Source organism: Scophthalmus maximus, chromosome 15, assembly GCF_022379125.1.
Source record: "Scophthalmus maximus strain ysfricsl-2021 chromosome 15, ASM2237912v1, whole genome shotgun sequence".
Lineage (NCBI taxonomy): Eukaryota > Metazoa > Chordata > Actinopteri > Pleuronectiformes > Scophthalmidae > Scophthalmus > Scophthalmus maximus.
The window spans coordinates 11,348,396-11,369,014 of record NC_061529.1 but is presented as its reverse complement, the minus strand read 5'-3'; the positions used below and the strand labels follow the sequence as shown (position 1 = coordinate 11,369,014).

The window sequence follows — 20,619 nt, the reverse complement described above, 5'->3', positions numbered from 1 at the left end:
CAAAAAATTACAATGCATAAATAAAAATAAATGAATACATGCAGAAATAAAGAATTTTAAAACTAATAAAAATAATAATACAGTTTTCCATGAAAAAGACAATTTCTTTATTTCTGCATTTGTTTATTTATTTATTCATACTTAATACAAAAATTTTTTTCCTTCAAACTAGACCACGACTCCCTGCAGAGATATCGAATCTCAATGGGATATTCCTGAATAAATAAAATCAAACATTTTACTCCAACACATTTATCTAATGACTCCTTAAATATTAAACTTTGAATGTAAAAAACATATGATCATGAAAATATATGGCACAGTTAGGGCTAAAAACTACTGATCAGCATTAGAAAAGAATTGATGCCATTTGCTTCACGGTTGCTAGCTATAAAGTGAATACAGTAGTAATAATGAATAATGTATAAACATATTTACATCCCTGACTTACAGCAATGCTGTCATAATTCATTCACATCTACCTATAAAAATACTGTCTGTGATATATGGGGCTCCATTTAAACATTAATGCAGTAATAATAACAATAATGCTATTGTACATTATGAAGGTTGAGAACTATATAATAAGCAATTCGACCGTAGTGGTGTAGAAGATATTAGGTTAACTTAATTAAACTAACTGTTGTTTGCAGAGTTGAGTGAGTAACTAGCTAGCGAGCTAACTGTCTTTGAACAGTTAGCGCGTTCACATTATTAGACCGTTGTCTGGTTCAGTTCCCTCACCTGGACGGTGTCCGGTCACACTCGCCCACAGCAGAGTGAAGTCTGCGTCCGCGAACATGAAGCACAAAAGGTGAACGAGTAAATACAGTGGTATAAGACACCAGAGTGCGGATGCAATGCAACACTCCATTTGTCATGAGTGTGTGACAAGAAGTTGCACAGCAGCTTAAAGACCTACAGCCAGTAACTATGACGTCACTTCCGCGCTCGGTTGTTTTCCAAATTAAAGCTCGACGCTAATCAGCTTCGAAGACTTAAAGCATGTCGCAGAGGATGGAGATCAGTCATCATTAATCATTGATGGAAGTAGTAGCCACTCTTGAATGACGAAGAAGGGTTTGAAGGGTCACAATGACGCTTCTTGGCGATTTTAGGTTTAAACATATAACCTACGATTTCCAGGAACTGTCCTTTCTTTATTTGCAGTGAATACCCACAATGTGCAACAATAAACTTCAACCCCAACGTTTACACAGAAACTTGATGGTTCTCTGTGAACAAATCATTGCTGAACAACTAGATTATCTGTCAGCACAGAGATGAAATAGCATAATAAGCCAGGCTGACTCACCGTGTTAAAATGTGAATATGCAAAGCATTGTATTACCAAGAGAAAGGCGAAAAAAATTGTCCAAGGCCCCAAATGCTGCAATAATGGAAGAGTCAACAGAGGATGAACAGAAGCTAAGAGAGGTGATTGTGACACTGGAGGGTATTTGGAGAAGTACAGTTGTCCTTAGCAGAGTCCTGGACATTATCATTACAAAGGGCATACTAAGAACTAAAAAATGAAGTCTCTTAAGTACTGATTTTCTCTATTCACTCGTTGACAGGAGTAGTATCAAGGATATATGGTAGACTCTTGTATGAAGCTTTTGTTGGTGAAACCGGTTGTACATCCTTGCCGTTGATTTGTCATCGTCATTTATTCAATATTGGGATTTGAAACAGAGATGTGTGCATATTGGTCATTTTCCATGCACCAAAGAATGACATGGTTATTAATAGTCGTTGGCTTACGATTGAGGACCTATCCTGTGGGTCGTGTGCTCTGTGTTTTTGTGTCCTCTTTTTCTGGGATTTAGCAACCACATTCAGGTCTACATTCTAAAATTCAAAACTTGCATATGGTAGTAATTTAACAGGCTTGAGTACTCTTAAGACCAACAAAAAAAGATATATACAAAATACTGGAGAACTAGGGCAGGCTGTCGTGGATGCATATACAGAATATGATATCTTATATTTGGCAATATTTTTATAATTTTTGACCCTTCCTTTTCCAACCAAGACTACAATGTAGTGTTTTCTAATCACGAAATATCAGATCTGAACAAATAAGAATATAGAAGATATTAATATGCCTAACAGTTGCCCTGCTAATAATAAGGGTATGGATTACAACAACAACAAAATAATTAGGAAAGGAAACATTACCTCCCTGCCGATATTCACTATCCATATTCATATTATTCTTTCATATTACTATGCAATTTGCCCTGCACCTTGTATATTTGCACTTGAGACAAATGAACTTCTTTTTTTTTAGCCATTCTTTTGGTTCGGTTTATCTTGAATTATTGTTGTCTTTCTTGTTTTTCACAGTAATCTTTTAACACACCTCATTACATAGCACTCCACATCGTTTTGGACATTTTGACATTCATTAGATGAGAGAAGATAACAGGTTAAACAAATCACTGTACAAACAAAATTATTTTTTTCCAACCAAGACTACAATCAAAACCACACGTGTGGTACTCTGTACATAAGCCCGTGTTGTTGTATACATTCTGTGTAGCAGCCCGAGCAGCCACAACTCTTCAGCGATGATGTCATGTTTTCGAGTACGCAACCTGCAACATCCGGGTCCTGCCTCAGTGCCTCAATGCTCCTCAGAAGCTAACGTTAGCTAGCAAGCTGTCAAGCTGTCAAGTGGAGGAGCTGGGACAGACGTTTCAGCTTCCCCCTGGCTTGGCCACTCGTCGCTCCGGCCCACGAATTCAAATGAGAATTTGTTGAAAATAACTTTAGGTCGCCAGCTGAGATAATGTAATGCTTCACGGGCGTACGACAAGAGGGACCTCTGCACTTAGACAATTTCTATGCACTGAGTCTTGAGTGACGATTGGTCATTGCTAGCTAACTGGCTAGCTAGCCCAGCTAAACCGCCGCAGCCCCCCTAGTTTCGTCGGTGTACCCTCTCTGGTGTGAACTACGTCAACTCAGTCCCGGCCACAGCCGCAGCTTCGGTTTCTGCCAACCACTATTTTGTAAATTTGGTAAGTGATTACACTATGATCTCTTGTCTTTCGCCAACGACTGTAGGCGGAACGTTGGGCAGTTAGCTAACCTAGCTAGTTTAGCAGGTAGCCACAGTACGATAGCAAGGCCGAGTGCTCTCCTTGCCTGAGCGCTACGTTAGCAGACCAAAGCAGAGGGAGGCCTGTCAAAGTTAGCTGTGGGGGGACAAGGGTCAGGGCCCGCAACTAGGCAAGGCTGTTTGTTTATTTGGGTTGTGGTTTGGACCCGCTACAGAGCCGAGTTTTCGCGTCATTCGAACAGCAAACGCGGTCCTTGCTTAGCGGGTTCACGGTGTGAGTCGGCTCACCACGACGTTAGTGTTGTCGTTATTGTCAGATCTCCTCAGATTGTGTTGTGTTTATCGAGTTACTGGTCAGTCGGTTAGCTAGCGTTAGCTCTGCAGGCATGTAACGATAGCCTCAACTATTACCCCGACTAGCTATGATGAGGTGTTTTGCATTGCGAAGGTCATCTATAGATGCTGGCAAACGGTGTTGTCGTAATAAGATTAAATAACTTTATTCGTGTCAGAACATTTCACGCTGAACTTGATCTGCCAGTGGTTTAAGGGCGTTTCAATTTGATCCACACTAGCGGTGTTCCTAATATGTAGCAACAATGTGTTCACAGGTCTACTATTTTTAGACTAGAGCAGGGGGCCTGAACTCGGCTCCAAGGTACTAACCTTTTTCCACAAATGAATGAAAGATGTGAGCCCTTCTTAACATGATTAAAATTCAAAATTGTGCCTTTATGTGAAACAATGGACATACAGTTTGTATATATGTTGGAAAAAATATTCTGAATTTTACCTCAGTACCTTTTAAACAATGTGAATAGAAGCTGGATATTGCCGACTAGTTCTTCAATTATTGGCTGTATTGTAAAACAGTGACTTTCTGCTACATCTTGTAAGTAGATTTCTCTTTTTATTTGTGTTACAGGTTTTAAGGGGAACACAATGGGTGCATTTCTTGACAAACCAAAGATGGAAAAATATAACTCCCATGGTGAGGGTAACAACCTAAAGTATGGGCTGAGCAGCATGCAGGGTTGGCGGGTAGAGATGGAAGATGCACACACAGCAGTAATTGGTCTACCCCATAGTCTCGACCTCTGGTCATTCTTTGCCGTTTATGATGGGCATGCTGGCTCTCAGGTGGCCAAGTACTGCTGTGAGCACCTGTTGGACCACATCACCAGCAACTCAGACTTCCAGAGTGCTCTGCAGGAGGACCCCTCTGTGGAAAGCGTGAAGACTGGGATCCGCACAGGATTCCTGCAGATCGATGAACACATGCGGACCATCTCTGAGAAGAAGCACGGCGTGGACCGCAGTGGCTCCACTGCAGTTGGAGTGATGATTTCACCAAGCCATACCTACTTTATCAACTGTGGCGACTCACGGGGGCTCCTCAGCCGAGGTGGAGCTGTGCACTTCTTCACACAGGATCACAAACCCAGCAACCCCCTGGAGAAGGAAAGAATCCAGAATGCCGGTGGCTCAGTCATGATCCAGCGAGTTAATGGGTCACTAGCAGTCTCCCGGGCTCTGGGAGACTTCGACTACAAGTGTGTGCATGGAAAAGGCCCGACAGAGCAGCTTGTTTCTCCTGAGCCTGAAGTTTATGCAATAGAGAGATGTGAAGCAGAAGATGAATTCATTATACTAGCATGTGATGGCATCTGGGATGTCATGGCCAATGAGGAACTGTCTGACTTTGTCAGGTCAAGGCTAGAAGTGACCGATGATCTTGAAAGAGTCAGCAATGAAATTGTCGACACCTGCTTGTATAAGGTACAGTATATCCACAAAACCTACATTGACATTTTGTGTCACACTTGTCTGTTTTTGTATCATAGTTGATTTATTTGACGTCTGTGTTTGTTCTTTATATCCCACAGGGAAGCCGGGACAATATGAGTGTTGTGATAATCTGCCTTCCTGGGGCTCCAAAGGTATCTCCAGAAGCAGTGAAACGGGAGGCTGAGCTGGACAAATATCTGGAAGCCAGAGTAGAAGGTAGGGGAGAAACTTTTTTTTCTCTTTGACAACCACCATTAAACCATAAAATTAAAATAAGTGTAGTCTTCTGAATTCTATGTAAACCCCATATTGTCATATTTTTTTTACACTGACTACAAATGAGAGCCCAGGAAAAATCTTTAATTAAAAACAATAGTTTTTCCTTGATTGACTTATGGTCACAGAGCATCCAAAATGTTTTGGAAGAAAGCAAGTATTCATCTATAATGTTCATACTATAGACACTTCACATCCAGTCTCTAGTGATTGACACTTTTTATTGGCACATTGTGCAAGTACTTGTCTAGAATAACTTTATATTTGGTTTATATTTTTCTTACTTTAGGTTTGATAGATGAACATAGGTCTTAAAAATCTGTACCCCTCCCTTTCTGTTTTACACCACCAAACCTTTATGTTTTATATCAGGAGGTGAATTAATTGTGGTTTTATTTATATAAACAGCAATCACAAATCTACCTCAAAGGGTTTTACAGTTTATTCCGCATACAAGAACATTGATCTATAGAGCCTTACTTCACATGAGGAAACATTCCTTTCAGAAAAGCAATAATCTTTAAAAAGAACCAAAATAGAGAGATTCCTTTTCCAGGGTGAACAAACATGCAGTACTGAAAATGATGTTTGAACTTGAAATATACTTAACACAGCACCACTATTTTATTGGCTCTCTCTTTTCCATTAATGCAGGAGAATGTTTTAATTAAATCAAATGGTACTGATTCCATCACTTCATTATTGATAAAACCCAACCCTGCTCCTCTGAGTAGAGGTGGTTTCAAACACGCTTTTACACATTGATACACATTTTTCCAATATTGTGATGCAGGAAGCAACAAGGGTTGTTTTTTTTACCTTACACTCGTAATATTTTGTAAACTGATACATTAAATATAATTTTGTTTTCCAACAGAGATCGTCAAAAAGCAGGGGGATGAAGGTGTCCCGGATTTGGTCCATGTTATGCGGACATTAGCATCTGAGAGCATCCCTAACCTCCCCCCTGGAGGAGAGCTGGCAAGCAAGTGAGTGAGCTTTGTGCTTAGAGAGAAAAACCTTTGCATTGCTTGATGAAGTTGTTTTTTATTAGACAGTTATTTCTAAGTTTAAAAATGGGTGTGTTTAAATAACTGCAAACTAACATTTCAAATATGCATACTTTTTCTTTCCCTCAGACGAAGTGTTATTGAGGCGGTGTACAACAAACTCAACCCCTACCGAAGTGATGACACAGTAAGTATCCCAGCGTGTCCTTAACTCGTTGTACGTTTGCTTTTTTTGGGCGTCTGCATGCTTGTTGACATGTGACTAGGCAAGTTTTAACCAATTGCATGCATGTAAGTCGTATTCAACAAGATGGAACAAGGGAAAAGAGGGTTTTTATTTCAAAATTTGACAACATAGTGACTTGTCTAGTGTATCTATTTTCCTTCTGTGTAATTTGAATCCCCAAAAAATTTTTAAAATGGATGAAAGCACCAAAATACTACACATTTTCTGTATGACTGCCTGTATGACTGCCACCAGCAGAAAATAGTCCAATTGTTTATCTTTAAATAGTCATAGAAATTCCAAAGAACCACACGTGCATTGCTGCTCCTGTGCCAAAAAGGCTCAGTCTCATACCGCATTAGCTGATTTCAATAATTAGTGACAGAGCTAATTAGTGATATTATCTGACATTTTTGTGGATAAAAAAAAACTGCATTCTCTTACATACTGATTTAAAAGGAGCTTTGCTCAGCAGTCCTTTGTGTACAAACGGACCACAAAGATAGCGCTCTTGTCTACTTGGATACCGTGCTTTTTAAATATCATCAGATAAGTCCACTTGTTCAGCTCTATAATTGTGCACATCTCATCTTGTCCTTGACCATGAAATATCAGCAATTTGTTTCAGTATTTTGTGTTTGTTTGAATATGGACTTTTTGAATATCTTTCACACGTCGAGTTATCTCGGAAATTAGTGGACCATCAGATGGTTGTCAGGCCTCTTGACTTCTCTATTATTTGGTGTTGTCTAAATACAACATGGGCTTAATTGAGCTTTTGTTGCCAACCGCCTACAGAAAGCTTTCCATGGTAGAAAGGGTCCTAGAAATGTTTGAAGATTAATTCAAAGTGGCTCATAGAAACCTTAACCTTCAGGTCTCCTAGGACACATCTGTGTCATATTTGCACAACTTAATATTGTACAGTTGTTTGCAAACATTTGGTTTTATTAAAATGATTACATTCATTCTTAATGTAAATCAAATTTGACAGTCTGGCATATGCACCAAAGGACTTTTGACAACTTAAAACGTAACGTTGAAAAATTCTTGTATCATAGATGTGACTGTACTGTTACACAGGATGTGGACTGTGATAGTCTTTTTTTTTAAAGCACTAGTATTTGATCTTTCCCACCAGGTTCTCCTTTAGAATATCTTTATCTGACCACATTCATTGTTCGTATTATTGTAGCTGCTGCTATAAAAAAACGTGATACCATCAGGACCATGCTTGACAGCACTTTGCATTGTGACTGAAAAGTTTTGTGGGTTTATCATCAGACCACACTCTTTGTGAGTCAAGCTCTTTTTGAGTCTTTGTGTGCCCTCTTACCAAACCGCTTACATCCTGTCATTTATATCCACGCCTGGATGTATCAATCCAGCTCTCTACTTCTAAAATTTATAAAAGATACTCACTGTCAGATGTGAACCCTTATGAAGACAAACCTGTAGATCTGTGACAAGGAATCCTAATAGCCCTTTGTAGCACAAAACCCCCCAGAAAAGACAATGGGGTCATTGAGGTAGTTTTATTGATTGTATTATTCATTAAAACCTTTTAACAAAGTGCCACTCTGTAATTGGTCAGTACTGTGGAAAAACATTTTACCAAAATCTATGGATGTCAGATGCCATCTGAAACACGGCTTCACACAGACTCGACCGGTCAGTCCGGATGAATACAGCTTCTGGTGCTTTGTGTGTAATCTGTGACTAACCTTCTGCAGTAGGTCTATTTAATTATCTCTGTGAGGGCAATGATTATGCGTACACCAGATATAATCACACGTTACAACTGCGAGAACTATTTCCTGGAATTCCGATTGGCTTCTTATTTAGGTTGTGATCCACAACAAAGAAGTGGCAATAACAGAACACAACCTACTTTACCTAAAGGCTGCACCATCTGGGCAGTTTCTTGTCAACTGCAGCAATCATAATATTGACATCTGAATAGGTGGAGAGAAAAAGAGTCTCCTGAGGCATTGACATTACTTTGAAGAAATATGCACCCTTCATGCATCACATTATTAATTATAATTTGTAAAATTAAAGTTATGCCTATATTTTAAAAGGTGAATAAACCAAAATGGAAATGGTCTGAATGCAGGGTCGTATTGAGCAATCGTCAATAGCTCTCCACTTCAATAGCTCTCCACCCTAACCCTTTATTTGTTGGCATTTACTGAAACTATATTGACATTCTGAATTGGTAATCTTCTGAGGCTATAGATATGCATTAACATTCAGGCTGTCCTCATCGAATGTTAATATAAAATTCTTTATATATATTGGTCATGGGCTGATAACAAGGCTGATCAGAAACGTCTTCATCTTAATGACAGAGCAGACCGGTGTATGCTCAAACTAAAACCTGAAGATGAGAAGAAACTTACTCATCCAAAAGAAAAAAAATGTACTTAGGATGCTCAGTAGCATAGTAAAATAAAATTCAAACAAATGTAGACTTCCTCATACTGGTTCAAGGCTTAAATTATTGATATGACGTCCTGAAACGTCTGTCATTTGCTTATCCAGTTGTCAGAAACACGAGTTAGTTGCACCAGTTCACCAAATAATTTCTCATATTGCTGGTCTGTAATTGTCACTTGAATACAGTATGTGTCATAATGCTCGCAATTTAGCTCCTGGGCCGTCCAGATACCTGTTCATTCCTGAAACCTCATCTCAGGATTGTCTCACATGATTGTCAGTGGAGCATCCTACAGGTAGTGGTAAAATAATGTGGTACTAACAACAGTTATGAGCATAATGTCAGTGATTCTCAGTATATGATTTAGTTCTAAACATGAAGGTTTTGTACTAAATTGATCCATTTTCATAATGATTCCAACACAAAGTATAAAGTAAAAATCAGTTGGTGTGAACATGTTCTTCAAATACAGTACATGTAATCATTTTTACATGTTGTTGGTAACTAACCAGTTACCAAAAGATACTAAACGTTGTCTCTTCCTTACAAACCTTAAACAATCCGTAGCCAGTCTGCGTTTTCATTTGGTGGCATCACACATGACGTCACACATACACTGTATGTCTGAATCAGTTCTATGACTCTCATCCATGTTTGGTTGTGAAGAATGACCATACAGCTGGCATGTGTCTTGGTCTGCAACCATGGGTGCTGACATACAAATATCACCATCAGTTCCTGGATAATTTCTTTTCCTGTCAGATTGTTTCATACTTGCTGAAACGTGTCCAGCTCTTGATAGAGATCTCATGGGTGTAGAGTCAGAGTCTGAAGGGTTTTTCCTTCCTCTTCTCTCTTATTAAGGACTCTGCATCCACAGACGACATGTGGTAACACAACCTCCTACCACTAACACAGCATAGAGTTTACAAACCACCATCCTCTCAAGACCCACAGCAGCTCAGCTCAGCAGTCTGTCTCGCCGTCACTCTGAGCTTTTGGTTTCTAAGAAGGGAATTTCATGGGAGGAGGAAGAGGAGTTGCATGCACACAAACCTGGAATAGTGCAGCACCAGTCCACTCTGGAGTTCAGGATCCTCACCGTCTTGTCTCCCATTTATGTTCACCCACCTAAATACTCTCCTCTAAAGTAATCCATAACAAGTGAGTCCACAAGATTTTCTTTCTTTTTGTTAGATAATCAGCTTAAGTAGTAACTTTTTTTTTGCTGTAATTAATTTGATCACATTTCCTTGTGTGTGTTTGTATATTTCTGTTTTTGTGAAGTGCAATTGTCCTGTACAAACAGCCTGTATTTAATGCAGCTTGATTTTAAGTTAAAAAATGAAAGAAATGAAAAAGAGAACCTTTTATGCACTATCTGCCTTTTTTTCCTGCTTTTCTGGAATTCTAACAAATGTCTGTTCAGTGGATATTACTGCTCGTCCTCCAGGCACAATGTCTCTGCGCTTTTATGTTTCTTTCTTTTCCTTTTTCAGTTAGTCTCTGCTCCTTAAGAAACGGGTAAATTGTATAGTTGACAGCACAGTAAGCTCTCTATATCATACCATTTAAATCCTACTTATTTTTTCCCTGTGCTTTTTTTTTTTTATTGTATTTTATTTTTGTAAGTGGCTTTCTGTACATCCTGAAATAATAATTGTTTCTCAGTCATTTTGGAAGTGTCAAGCGAAACAAAATCTTTTTTTTTCTTTGAGGCGTCTGATTAAAAAAAAAACACAAAACACAAACAAAAAAACAACCTCTTAACATGTTTGTCTGTGCAGATAGATACTTGCAAGCGTGCGTGGGTGCTTGTGTGTATGTATGTGCGCACGTGTGTTAGTGTAAAGGCAGATCTGTATGTGCGACTAATTGAAATTTGCTGAGGTGGTTCAAACAACAGACCAGGCTGGAATTTAAGGGAAATGCCCACTGCTCACCCATTGTCTGCCCTTACAATTTTCAGCCAGTGTTCCATATCAACCCAAGCTCTCACTACTTCTTATTCCAAAAACGTTTTTTTTCACAGAATTAACATGCTGTTACACTATTTGAACAACTTCAAGCTAAGCATCAGAGCTATACTGTAACCTGAAATGACACAAGTAGTTAAATTTACCCACAGTGTGCAGTGGTTTGCAGCTAGTCAGTTATTGACTAATTTACACATCTTTTGTGTCATATTTTAAATATCACTCTCTAAACATTCATTGTCAGCAGTGCCCACTATGGGCGTCATATGATTTATGATCACTTGTTTCAGCTTTACGACAGCCTATGCCAATTTTTTTTTCTTTTTAAATGAGATTCACTTTTTGTACGTGATACACATAGAATTTTAGCATCAACTTTTAAAAATCTGATAATTTGATGTGAACAGTTAAAGAGAAAGAAAATCACCAATTACAAGGTTGAAAAATAAGAGAAACATGGTCTTTATTTTAAAATCAAGAACAAATCCTGTAACTGCATTAAACTCTCATGATTGTATAGCACTTTTTTTTTTGTTCCCCTCTGGTTTGCTCTGATTGAAATCCTCATCTGTGCCGCCACAAGCCAGAGCACAATGCAGTTCGCTGCTGTAGTGTGTGATCTGTGGGTTCTTTTTCTCAGTTTTTCATCGCCCCATTGACTAATTCTGTATCTAACACAGACAGTAGATATATTTCTTGAAGAGAAATTGTTTTATTTCAGATTACTTTTTGCCATTTTTTGTTTTTGTCTAAAATTGCATTGTTGGAAATTAATGTATGTATATATTTTTGACTTAAACTTTCAAGGAATAAATCATGTCGCTTGAGTTAGTTGTTTGCCCTGGACAAAATACGATTCTGGTTTGTTTTGGTATATTTAGTTAAAATGTTTTTGTCTTTTTTGGCAAACAAAACTAATCACTTTCCCTCTCATCACCTTGCTGTCCCTTCTGCTCAAGACTGAGGGCTTTCCTTTTATATATCATACTATAATCATGCACTAAATTTGTCACTTCATTTATTAAAATGACAATCCTAATGATTTTACAACATTTCGATCCGTGGCAGGTAGCAAATTATCAAATCTTTAACAAAACAGCGATTTTATTTTTGAGTATAATCTTAAATAAGCTTCTTCTTTTTGTGGCAAAAAGGCCAAAGATCATGTTGAAATTGCAAAATCGTACATAGAGAACGTAGCTGTAACTCTGCAATATATATTAGAAATGTTTGGGTATTAGAGCAGCGTTATTTTATAATGTTTAGCTGCCATCATTGCGTTTTTAAAGATATACTCTGGAGTTTTTGACCACTGGTGGTGCTGTAGAGAAATGCTTTGGGGAGAAGTTCCTCGCTCTACTAGCATGTGCACAAGGACAAACATACAAGATACAGGTGACATGACACATACTTTGTGCGGGCTGCAGGAGGCAGTAATGTGTTTTTCAACGGTTGGTGTCATGGCAACGTGGCATTAAAGTGCCACTGAACCAATTAAAGACAATATGCATAAAGTGCAGGTTTTGGAAAAAATTGTTGAAAACGTTGCCGGAAGCAATGTAGAATGTAAAACCTAACTCTTGGGTTTTCAATGGAAACTCCACAGAGTACCCTTTGAACATATGAAACGTGTCAAATCGGGGAAAGTGATTTCTTTTTGTATTTGTTTGCCTGAAATTGTGGTTTCACTGAATATTCCTTCCCATGAAAAAGCAACAAAAACAACCCAACAAGAGGAAAACTCTTTCAATTCACATATTTTGGTTGACGATCACAATATTGTTTTTCCTCCACAATACATGCTTGTATACCTGCTGTGCTCACAACATGTAAAACGAAAACTACAACAAAAGCGTTTGGGAGAAAAAAACAACTTAAGAGTGCGTTTGATGCCTGTTTAAGATTTACATAGTTTATATTTCAATTCTAAGCTCTTCTATTTTTGCTGCGTTGCCTGTATTTGTTGTGAGTGCACTCTCATCAAACAGCTCTCACCACCCAGCTGCTCGTTGCAAATCTGGTAGGTGTGATGGCTCTTATTAAGCAACTTTTCATGTGATTTCTCTTCAAGCTTCATTAAGAACAAACATATTTCCTTGCATCTAGAAGTCATGTTTCCCCCGCTCTCCTGACCTAGCCTGCGTTTTGTCCCAGATATTGTATAATTTATGACGTGGAACCTTAAACGATGATGGTTAATTGCCCAGACTTATTCCTTTAAATGACAAATAGAGCAATTGACTTTTTTGTTTTTTAAATTTAATACAAAATTCCTGTCGCTGTTTGCAGGTATTGAAAGTAGCTTGGCTGTGATTTGTGACTGGGTGTGATATTTAAATTATGTGAAGAAAAAAATTCGAGCATATCCCTGTTACCTCCCCATCTCCAAGAAAAAAAAATGTATAAAAAGCCCCCAACCATCTATTCCCCTTGATTTGAAATTTAACTGAAATACCTCATTACATTTATAGGAAGTGTTAATGTCTCATGTTGTGTAGATCCAAACTTTTCTGAAAGCAGTTAACTTAAATCAGAGCCGTTTTGTTCTGGTCCTCCCCTAGAAGAAGATGATTCCCAACACTGATCTGTTTGAGTGGGACAACCCTGTGCCCGTGGACAGTATTTGACTGAATAGTGCTGCTGATGTTATCAAAACACGTAATGATCTTAAGTGGCAACTGCAAACGACAAACTTATTTTAGTAAGTAGGAACACTATTGAACTTGGATTATAAGCTGTCAGCCCCTCAAGACGCTCACCTGTGTAATTGTATCGAGAGTTCAGGGTTTTAGAAATGTGTGAAAAAAATAGGTGTGACTAAAATGACCATAGTCATATGCACTGATCATCTGTATAATCAACTTTTTTTCTTCTTCTCAGAAAGTTGTAATTGTAAGAAGAAGAAAAAAAGAATTATAGAATTATAAAGCTATTAAAGAGTTACCTTTGGTTGCCTGGAATATATCCTGTATATTCTCGTACGGATAACTACCTGGCAGAGGCTGAAGAGATTTAAAAGATGCTTGCGCCCTCTTGTACATATTGATGTACCTCGATTGTGGCGTTTACTGTGTGACCCTTTGCAGTGGTGGTGTATTTGTCCCCATGCAGGGCCACCTGAGCCTCACTTTGCTGACCTTTTTCAGCTCATGAATAAGCTCACCGATTTGCCTTACCCAATCTCATGTTGCCCCCTAAAGTACTTGTTCGACGAAACACTATGAGGAGGAGTAACGCTGCTGCCGTTGCACTCTTCTAGATTAAAAAAAACAACTTGTCTTCATGTTAGGGTACTTGAGCTATCGACAAAGTGACTTTGTCCTGGTTGTCACAAGGTACAGCTTTTCAGCCATCGCTGGTTCGTATGTTTTATTTTCTCTCCATGTTCCTTTTTATCGGAGTTCAGTCTTGGAATCTTCTTTAACTTTCCACTGCAGATGATGTCATATTTTTAACAAATGCAAGTGTTCTAACATGGTAGCCTCATACGCATTTCTAAATGTGCATACATACATTCATGTCTGCTATATTTAAGATTCCATTCAAGAATAGCTTTAGAGTGCTGTAGATAAGTATTGTCAATGTTGATTCAAATGCTTCAGAGGCCTCTGTGAGTGATTTTACAAAGTACAATAACTGTATATTTTGTATTATGTTCTAGCTCCAAAGGAATGGCAAAAAAAAAGAAAATGTTTAAAAAAGCTTTGTTCCCTGAACTAAATTGTACTATTTGTGTTGTTGATTGATCAAATTGCATTCCTTGCTTGTGAATTGATGCATTTCTCTCCCTGCTCCTTAAATTTTCTCCCCTTCTTCCCCTCCTTTCTTTCATTTTTTAAGCCTTTGAAGTTTGAATAAAATTTTTAGTTTGCAGAATGTATTACTAAATAAATGGGTTGTCATCTTGTACCTCTCATTTCATCGCTTTTTATCTGTTTGGGCCGGTATAAGTGAAAAACAAAAACAAAAAACAATGTAAAATACAGTTTACAGGGAAAGCTGGATTATGTACCTGAAAAATGTAGTTAAATGTGTCTCTATAGACTTTTGAGATTGAAAAATTCTGATATTGATATTAACTTTCCTGCAATGTATTTCACAAACATCAATATGTGTTTATATATGTGTTTGACCAATATCTGCCGACTGATATATTGGTCAGGTTCTAGTCTGTAGTGTAAGAGCCAAGGATGAATGGAGGATATAATGTCCAAACATGCTTGTTAATATCAGAAAAAGGGTTAGGGTTAGGGTTAGGGGTTAGGGTTAGGGGTTATGCCGTGACTACACACAGGTTGTTTATCATTTCTCTTTGCAGAGGAGAAGTCATTGTAATGGCAGTGACTAGCTCTTCCATGTATCTGGAGTAGTTTGGTAATATAATTTATATAATGTTTGCATTTATATCCTTTTGTTAGATTAAAATATTGTTTGGTATATTAAGATGTTTCTAACATTGCATATTTTAATGCTGTATTATTCCTTAACAGTTGAACAGGGACACTGGTGTTAGAAAATACAGTTGCAATGTGAGAAACAATTTCATTTGTATCTTCTGTCCATCAGACAGTGGACAGAATAGTTTAAATCCTGATGTTAGAAGAGTCTTTGAGGTCTCAGGAGACACCTTCAGCACAGCTGTAAGTTTTGTCAAACAAATGTAAATGAGCGGGTATTTCTTTTTTTTCAAGAAAATCTATGCTATGCTCTTGGTTGTAATGTTACGACATGAGAGGCACAAACCGCAGCTGTCCTCGTGTTAACCCATAGAATCTCAGAGTGTGATTTCAAGCTTCAGTTTGTATATGATAATTAATAGGCCCTTTCACTGCTGTGTGTTTTGAGCCCTTTAAAGCACAGCGGTGTTGTTGACTCGTCTCGGTATCAGAGTGGTGTTTGTCTGGCTGCCTTGTCTGTCAGTGTGTGGCAAGTGCATGTAAGGGGCTTGAGCTCGGAGGATGGGTCAGGGCAGTCCACCGCCACTGGGATTAAGAACTGTGGGAGGGATTACTTTAAATGTCAACATAATGTCATGAGCTGTGTTAGAAGGTCAAATGTTCAAACGGCGCTCAGTGGCGAGCAGTTAATAGATCAGGTACAATTTGGGTTATTGTGGCTCCTGTGTTGAATTGAGTGGCATGCGAAAACAAGCCATTTTGGCAGCGTTTTTTTGTGCAACATTAAAAGACACAGAAGCAAGGTCAGATTTATTGTGCCATTTAAAGTTTGCTCTGTCGCTCCAGCAACTGTCAACATTGCCAAATTATACATAAGTGAATATTTTCCAAATGTAAGAGGGTATCTGTTTTTAGATGTGGAACAAAGTGTCTCCCATTCTGTTCCCTTTTTTAAAATTTTTCTTCACTGATCAATTGCAAAGACAATGTCCTAATCAGGCAGCCAGCTCGCCAGAGGAGGGCAGTGTTAATTGCTGAGACTTATTACAAACACCAGCAGTGACATTCCCACTGTGATTAACAGTCCTGACCTGAAAGTCATTTGATAGAAATATTCTATTTATTTTGTAGATGATGATGATGGTGACAGCTTTTAGCATAAAATAGCAGCATCAAAGACTTGACTTTTAAAGTGTGCAGTAATAATTTCTTGATTGAATAGAAACAAGCAGCAGATGTCATTTCATATTGTAAAAAATGAATGTTAATGGCCATTGCCACTGTGTTGTTTTGCACTTTTAACTACTTTGTTGTAGGGACTTGTAGTGTCCTCTCAGTTGCTTTGGGAACCTTTTCTGTTTGCTAAGATTGTCCTCTCGGATTTAAATATACCGACAAGTAAGTGAACATCTTCGCTAAATTGAGAAAATTCATAATTCCCATCTAAAACAAGCTTGTATTTGATGATGTTCATCCACCTATACACAGAATGTGACTCATTAGATCCCGGGCCACCTGTGCACCCATAATGAATCACGCTGCCCTTATAGCCCTCCACATCAAAAAAGTGTCCACGTCGGCAGAGGCCATCATCAAATGGAGCTGGCTCGTCATCTGCCTGCCATTGTTTAGCGCATGTCATGCTCTGCTTCGCATGGCGGAAAAACCCATTTGAGCTTGACTAATGCAGCGATGCAGACACAGCAGTAAGAGGTGGGGGTGGTGGGCACACCACATATTCAGGATGGTCTCTACACTGAGGTCACTGAGCTCCACATTTGCTAATTTGCTTTGGAGTGCACCAGGAGCCGGCTGCTCGTTTAAAAAAAGTAAAGGGATGTAAACGTGAAATATTAAGAACAGGATGTCTTTATAGACGAGGTATTACTTGATCAGAGGCGACCATGTTTACTCTCTGTTCTCTAAAGGTTCTCCTCCTCCACCCGCCCATGCTTTCCTTCTCCATTTCCCCTTTCTGTGAGTGCTCTTGTTGCCCGAGGTTAGTTTGTCACAGAGAACACAAGCTTTTCTCACTTGGTTGCAGCGATTCAATGATTGGTGTGTACAAACAAGCATATCCAGCAGGGATGACATGTAGCCACCTCCCCACCCTCCTCCCTCACGCCTTGAATATGTCCTTCCTACTCACCCTGCTACTGTCTTTCTCTCTGCCCCCCATCCCCCCTCCCTCCGTCTCTCACTTGTACTCGGTGGGAGTGAGTGTCCCCTGCATGAGGTGGGTTACACAAGCTGCTGCCCTGGGAATCCCAGGCCAGCTCATTATCCTGCACCCCTGAGACACAGCTCACTGTAAATTAGGACATGAAATGATGCGGGCTTGTTAAAGAGCCACAGATAACACTCATTAGCAACTGCACCTTTCCTTGTTAGAGCCTGTATCAGCATCCGCTCCCACCACCACGTTGTGTCCTGTCATTCCTTCACACTGACTGGAAGATTTAGGATTAATGTCAGCTCTAGCCACAGGGTCAGCAGTGTTGTGGTTCAGATATGGGACTGATTGACCAGTGGTGGCGGGAAGCTGTAGAATTTGTTGACAGCGGCCGGCGATCCCCGCCACCCTTATTCATATTTCATTGTGTGGAAGCCTGTCTCGGGATAACTCTCATTTGGCAAGTGGCAGACTTCTGTGTCAGAGCTACAGGGGATGGACAAAATAACTTACAACCCTTTTTCAGTCCTGTATCATAGTCTTGCTGTAGATGCCAATTTAGCTTATCCTCTTAACGGTTGTTTTCTGGGGGGGCGGGGAGTTGCAGGGAATGAAAATGCTTGTGAGTTGTTTTATGGGAAATACGGGATACAGAATTGTTAAGATAGGATATTGTGTGTTAAACGAGTTTTGACCAATTTTTTATTCTTTTTATTTATGTTTTTGCTCAAGGGTCACCGAAATTTATGGAAGTACAATAATAGAATCACTGTAGCACCCCTATAAATCTGACAGAGTCGTGTTAATTGATATTTATTGTAATATAGCTGTTTTCAGACAGTCCGAAAATTTTCCAGACATTTTCCAGGGGGACTGAATGTGAGAACCCAAATTTCGGCAAATGTTTCCGGAACTTTTCCTGCTAGCCCCTTCGGAAAATGTCTTGAAAATGTCAGTGAGCTCATGTGAGAATACAGCCTTAGCTGCACTAGGAAAGAAAATAGTAGCACAAAATACAGTAAAAGAAGTGACAATTGAACCAGGATGAATTCACCTCAGTATGCAAAAGCATCAGAACAAACAAAATTCCTTTTTTTTCTTTTGTTAAAAGTGGTAAATACCAATTTATTGATTTGATGCCATTCTCTAAGATGTTTCCTCTAGAATGTGCGCCGCTGCTAAAGGCATACTGTATTTATTCAGTGCCTTTGTGGCTGTCAATCCATACCAGAAATTTCCTTTGGTACGTTGTTTGTCTAAAACCAACTATTGTCCTTTACTGTGAAAATGTGTCTGATAGCAAATAGTTGTTTCCTTTGCACGTGTATAGCCTTTTCTTGTTTCCAGCATGCTCTCTTGTCTGTAATTGGGCTGTGGTGAGATGGAAACGTTCATGACTGTCTGTGGGTCTCTTGTCATAATGCTGTTAATTGTAACATCACGAGGTGTTGGGCTCTCTTTCCCCCCGCACCTTTCTGTCTTTGTCATCTCTGCATGCTGTCTGACATCTTGTAGCATGCATGGGTGCCTTGAGTCGGTCGTCTTGCATACCTTCAGTTCACTTCCCCTGTGTCTATGCACTTCCCTTCATCTGCACCCTGCTCTTCTCCTCCCCAGGACCCAGACATCCTCTTCTTCCGTGGTTTCAGCTAAAACAAGAACTAATCAGAGGATGTCGAGCGAGCATTTGTTGCTCCAAATTTGTCCATCATCATTATTAAGTATCTGCTCTCACCTCATTTATTGAATGTGGTTTTCATCAAGTTACACATCTGATCTGTGTCCAACAAGCCAATCAGCATTCTATCACTAAATCATTCAAAGTTTTAACTTCTATATCATCTATACCTGTGTTGGTCATTTAATAACGTCATTCCAAATACCATCTTAAATACTAGTTTTAAAACTGTGTAAGACACAGCTTTCAGGCATGCACCGAATTCAAGATATTTTCCTGAATTTTCCGAAAGGACTGTACAGCAGGGAAATCTCCCGAAAAATTCACGGTGCGCGAGTGGGCGCTCTACCCAGGCACCACCCCTCACCTGAATGTTCTGAAAATGTTCATTCTGTTGTGAACGTGTTTCACCCAGTCATGTTCGAGAGTTCATGTCTGAAAGCAGCTTCTGGGCAGGGATGGGGAATTACCTAGTTGTCTTTTTTGGTCATTCTACTGCTAAATTATTGTCGATTCATTTGATAGAGGAGAGCTGACAGCCAGATGTACACATCAAACACGACAGCGTGTGATTCTTTAAACATCAGGAAAGCAGCGAAACTGAAACATGCCCAGAATAGTGCAGTTATGAAGGGACCTTGACTTCAGTTACTCCTGTAGTAATGTCATTTGTTTTGAGTCCATTAACTTACCAGTCAATTAGATAAATACACTAAAGATGTGTTAAGAAAAAAATGTCACTTTCATTTTGGTCATCGCACTGCTCACTGGTAATATTTCCTGCAAAGTACAACAGTAAAAAGTTTGAGATTGTTGTTGGATGTGATGTGGAGATGAGAGAGAGCAGTGCAGAGGCCTAGAGGCAGATGAACAGCATGAACTTGTGAAATTCACCAGAGCTGAAAGGAAATGATAGACGACAGCATCATCATGGCCAGATAGAATTAGTGCTGTAACACCTGCAGAGGAAAATTTGCCACGTTTGTCTCACGCTGCATTTGTTTTTGTTCCCTATAATGACTGAAACTAGTTATATCGTGAAACTATCGTGAAACTAGTTTCCATAGGCAGTGTTGGCAAATGATGTTATTTAAATCCCCAAATACCTTCAGTGTACGGAGGTGCAACGGTAGTTTTTCATGTGGTTCTTTAAAGTTCTTACATTTTACTTCGTCATCACTTTGTCAAAGGCTCCCCAACGACGGGGCTCTCGGACTTTCTCCACTCACAGTTAATAGGAGACTTGTGTGTTTTAGCTTTTGCTTCTATATAAAAGCTTTGTTTTGTCTTAGTCCTCTTTTGCACTTTCGCACAAGTTCCATCTATGTCTGATCAGATCAGCACTTGCTCCTGCAAATATTTCGCCAAGATCTCCGCCTACTGAGGTTCCATCTCTTTACATCTTACACTAGAGGCAATCAGGTCAGTTGTAACCATTATATTTGATATAACACTCCCATATCTGCAGCACTAACCACTGCAGCTGTGTTTGTCGATGTGGTGCTGTTTAAAAATCATGATTTTTCTGATTGATGATCAAAATATGCTTTGCACATTACAGTAAAACGTAGCGTCTAAAGCAAACTAA

The 20,619-nt window shown here is 39.2% G+C and overlaps 2 protein-coding genes across 7 annotated transcripts in view; one reads left to right on the top strand and one right to left on the bottom strand.

Annotated features, from left to right (window-relative positions):
- dhrs7 (dehydrogenase/reductase (SDR family) member 7) overlaps window positions 1-933 on the bottom strand; it is a 4,054-nt gene extending 3,121 nt beyond the window's left edge. The window contains exon 1 of one of the 4 annotated variants that reach the window (XR_004785366.2): window positions 745-933. Coding sequence is in view for 3 of the 4 variants with exons in the window: in XM_035610701.2 (XP_035466594.1) it covers window positions 745-874 (130 nt within the window). In the remaining variant the exon portion in view is untranslated. The remainder of the gene's footprint in view (window positions 1-744) is intronic. The other 3 variants (XM_035610701.2, XM_035610700.2, XM_035610699.2) reach the window with 3 other exon arrangements.
- Window positions 1-20,619, top strand: part of ppm1aa (protein phosphatase, Mg2+/Mn2+ dependent, 1Aa) — a 22,913-nt gene extending 2,294 nt beyond the window's left edge. Inside the window, exons 1-6 of one of the 3 annotated variants that reach the window (XM_035610698.2) lie at window positions 2,629-3,026; window positions 3,993-4,846; window positions 4,954-5,071; window positions 6,009-6,120; window positions 6,271-6,328; window positions 18,971-20,614. In XM_035610698.2, coding sequence (XP_035466591.1) covers window positions 4,010-4,846; window positions 4,954-5,071; window positions 6,009-6,120; window positions 6,271-6,328; window positions 18,971-19,006 — 1,161 coding nt within the window. In that variant the 5' untranslated portion in view covers window positions 2,629-3,026; window positions 3,993-4,009 and the 3' untranslated portion in view covers window positions 19,007-20,614. Of the gene's footprint in view, window positions 1-2,628; window positions 3,027-3,992; window positions 4,847-4,953; window positions 5,072-6,008; window positions 6,121-6,270; window positions 6,329-9,671; window positions 14,693-18,970 lie in introns of those variants that run through there. The other 2 variants (XM_035610696.2, XM_035610697.2) reach the window with 2 other exon arrangements.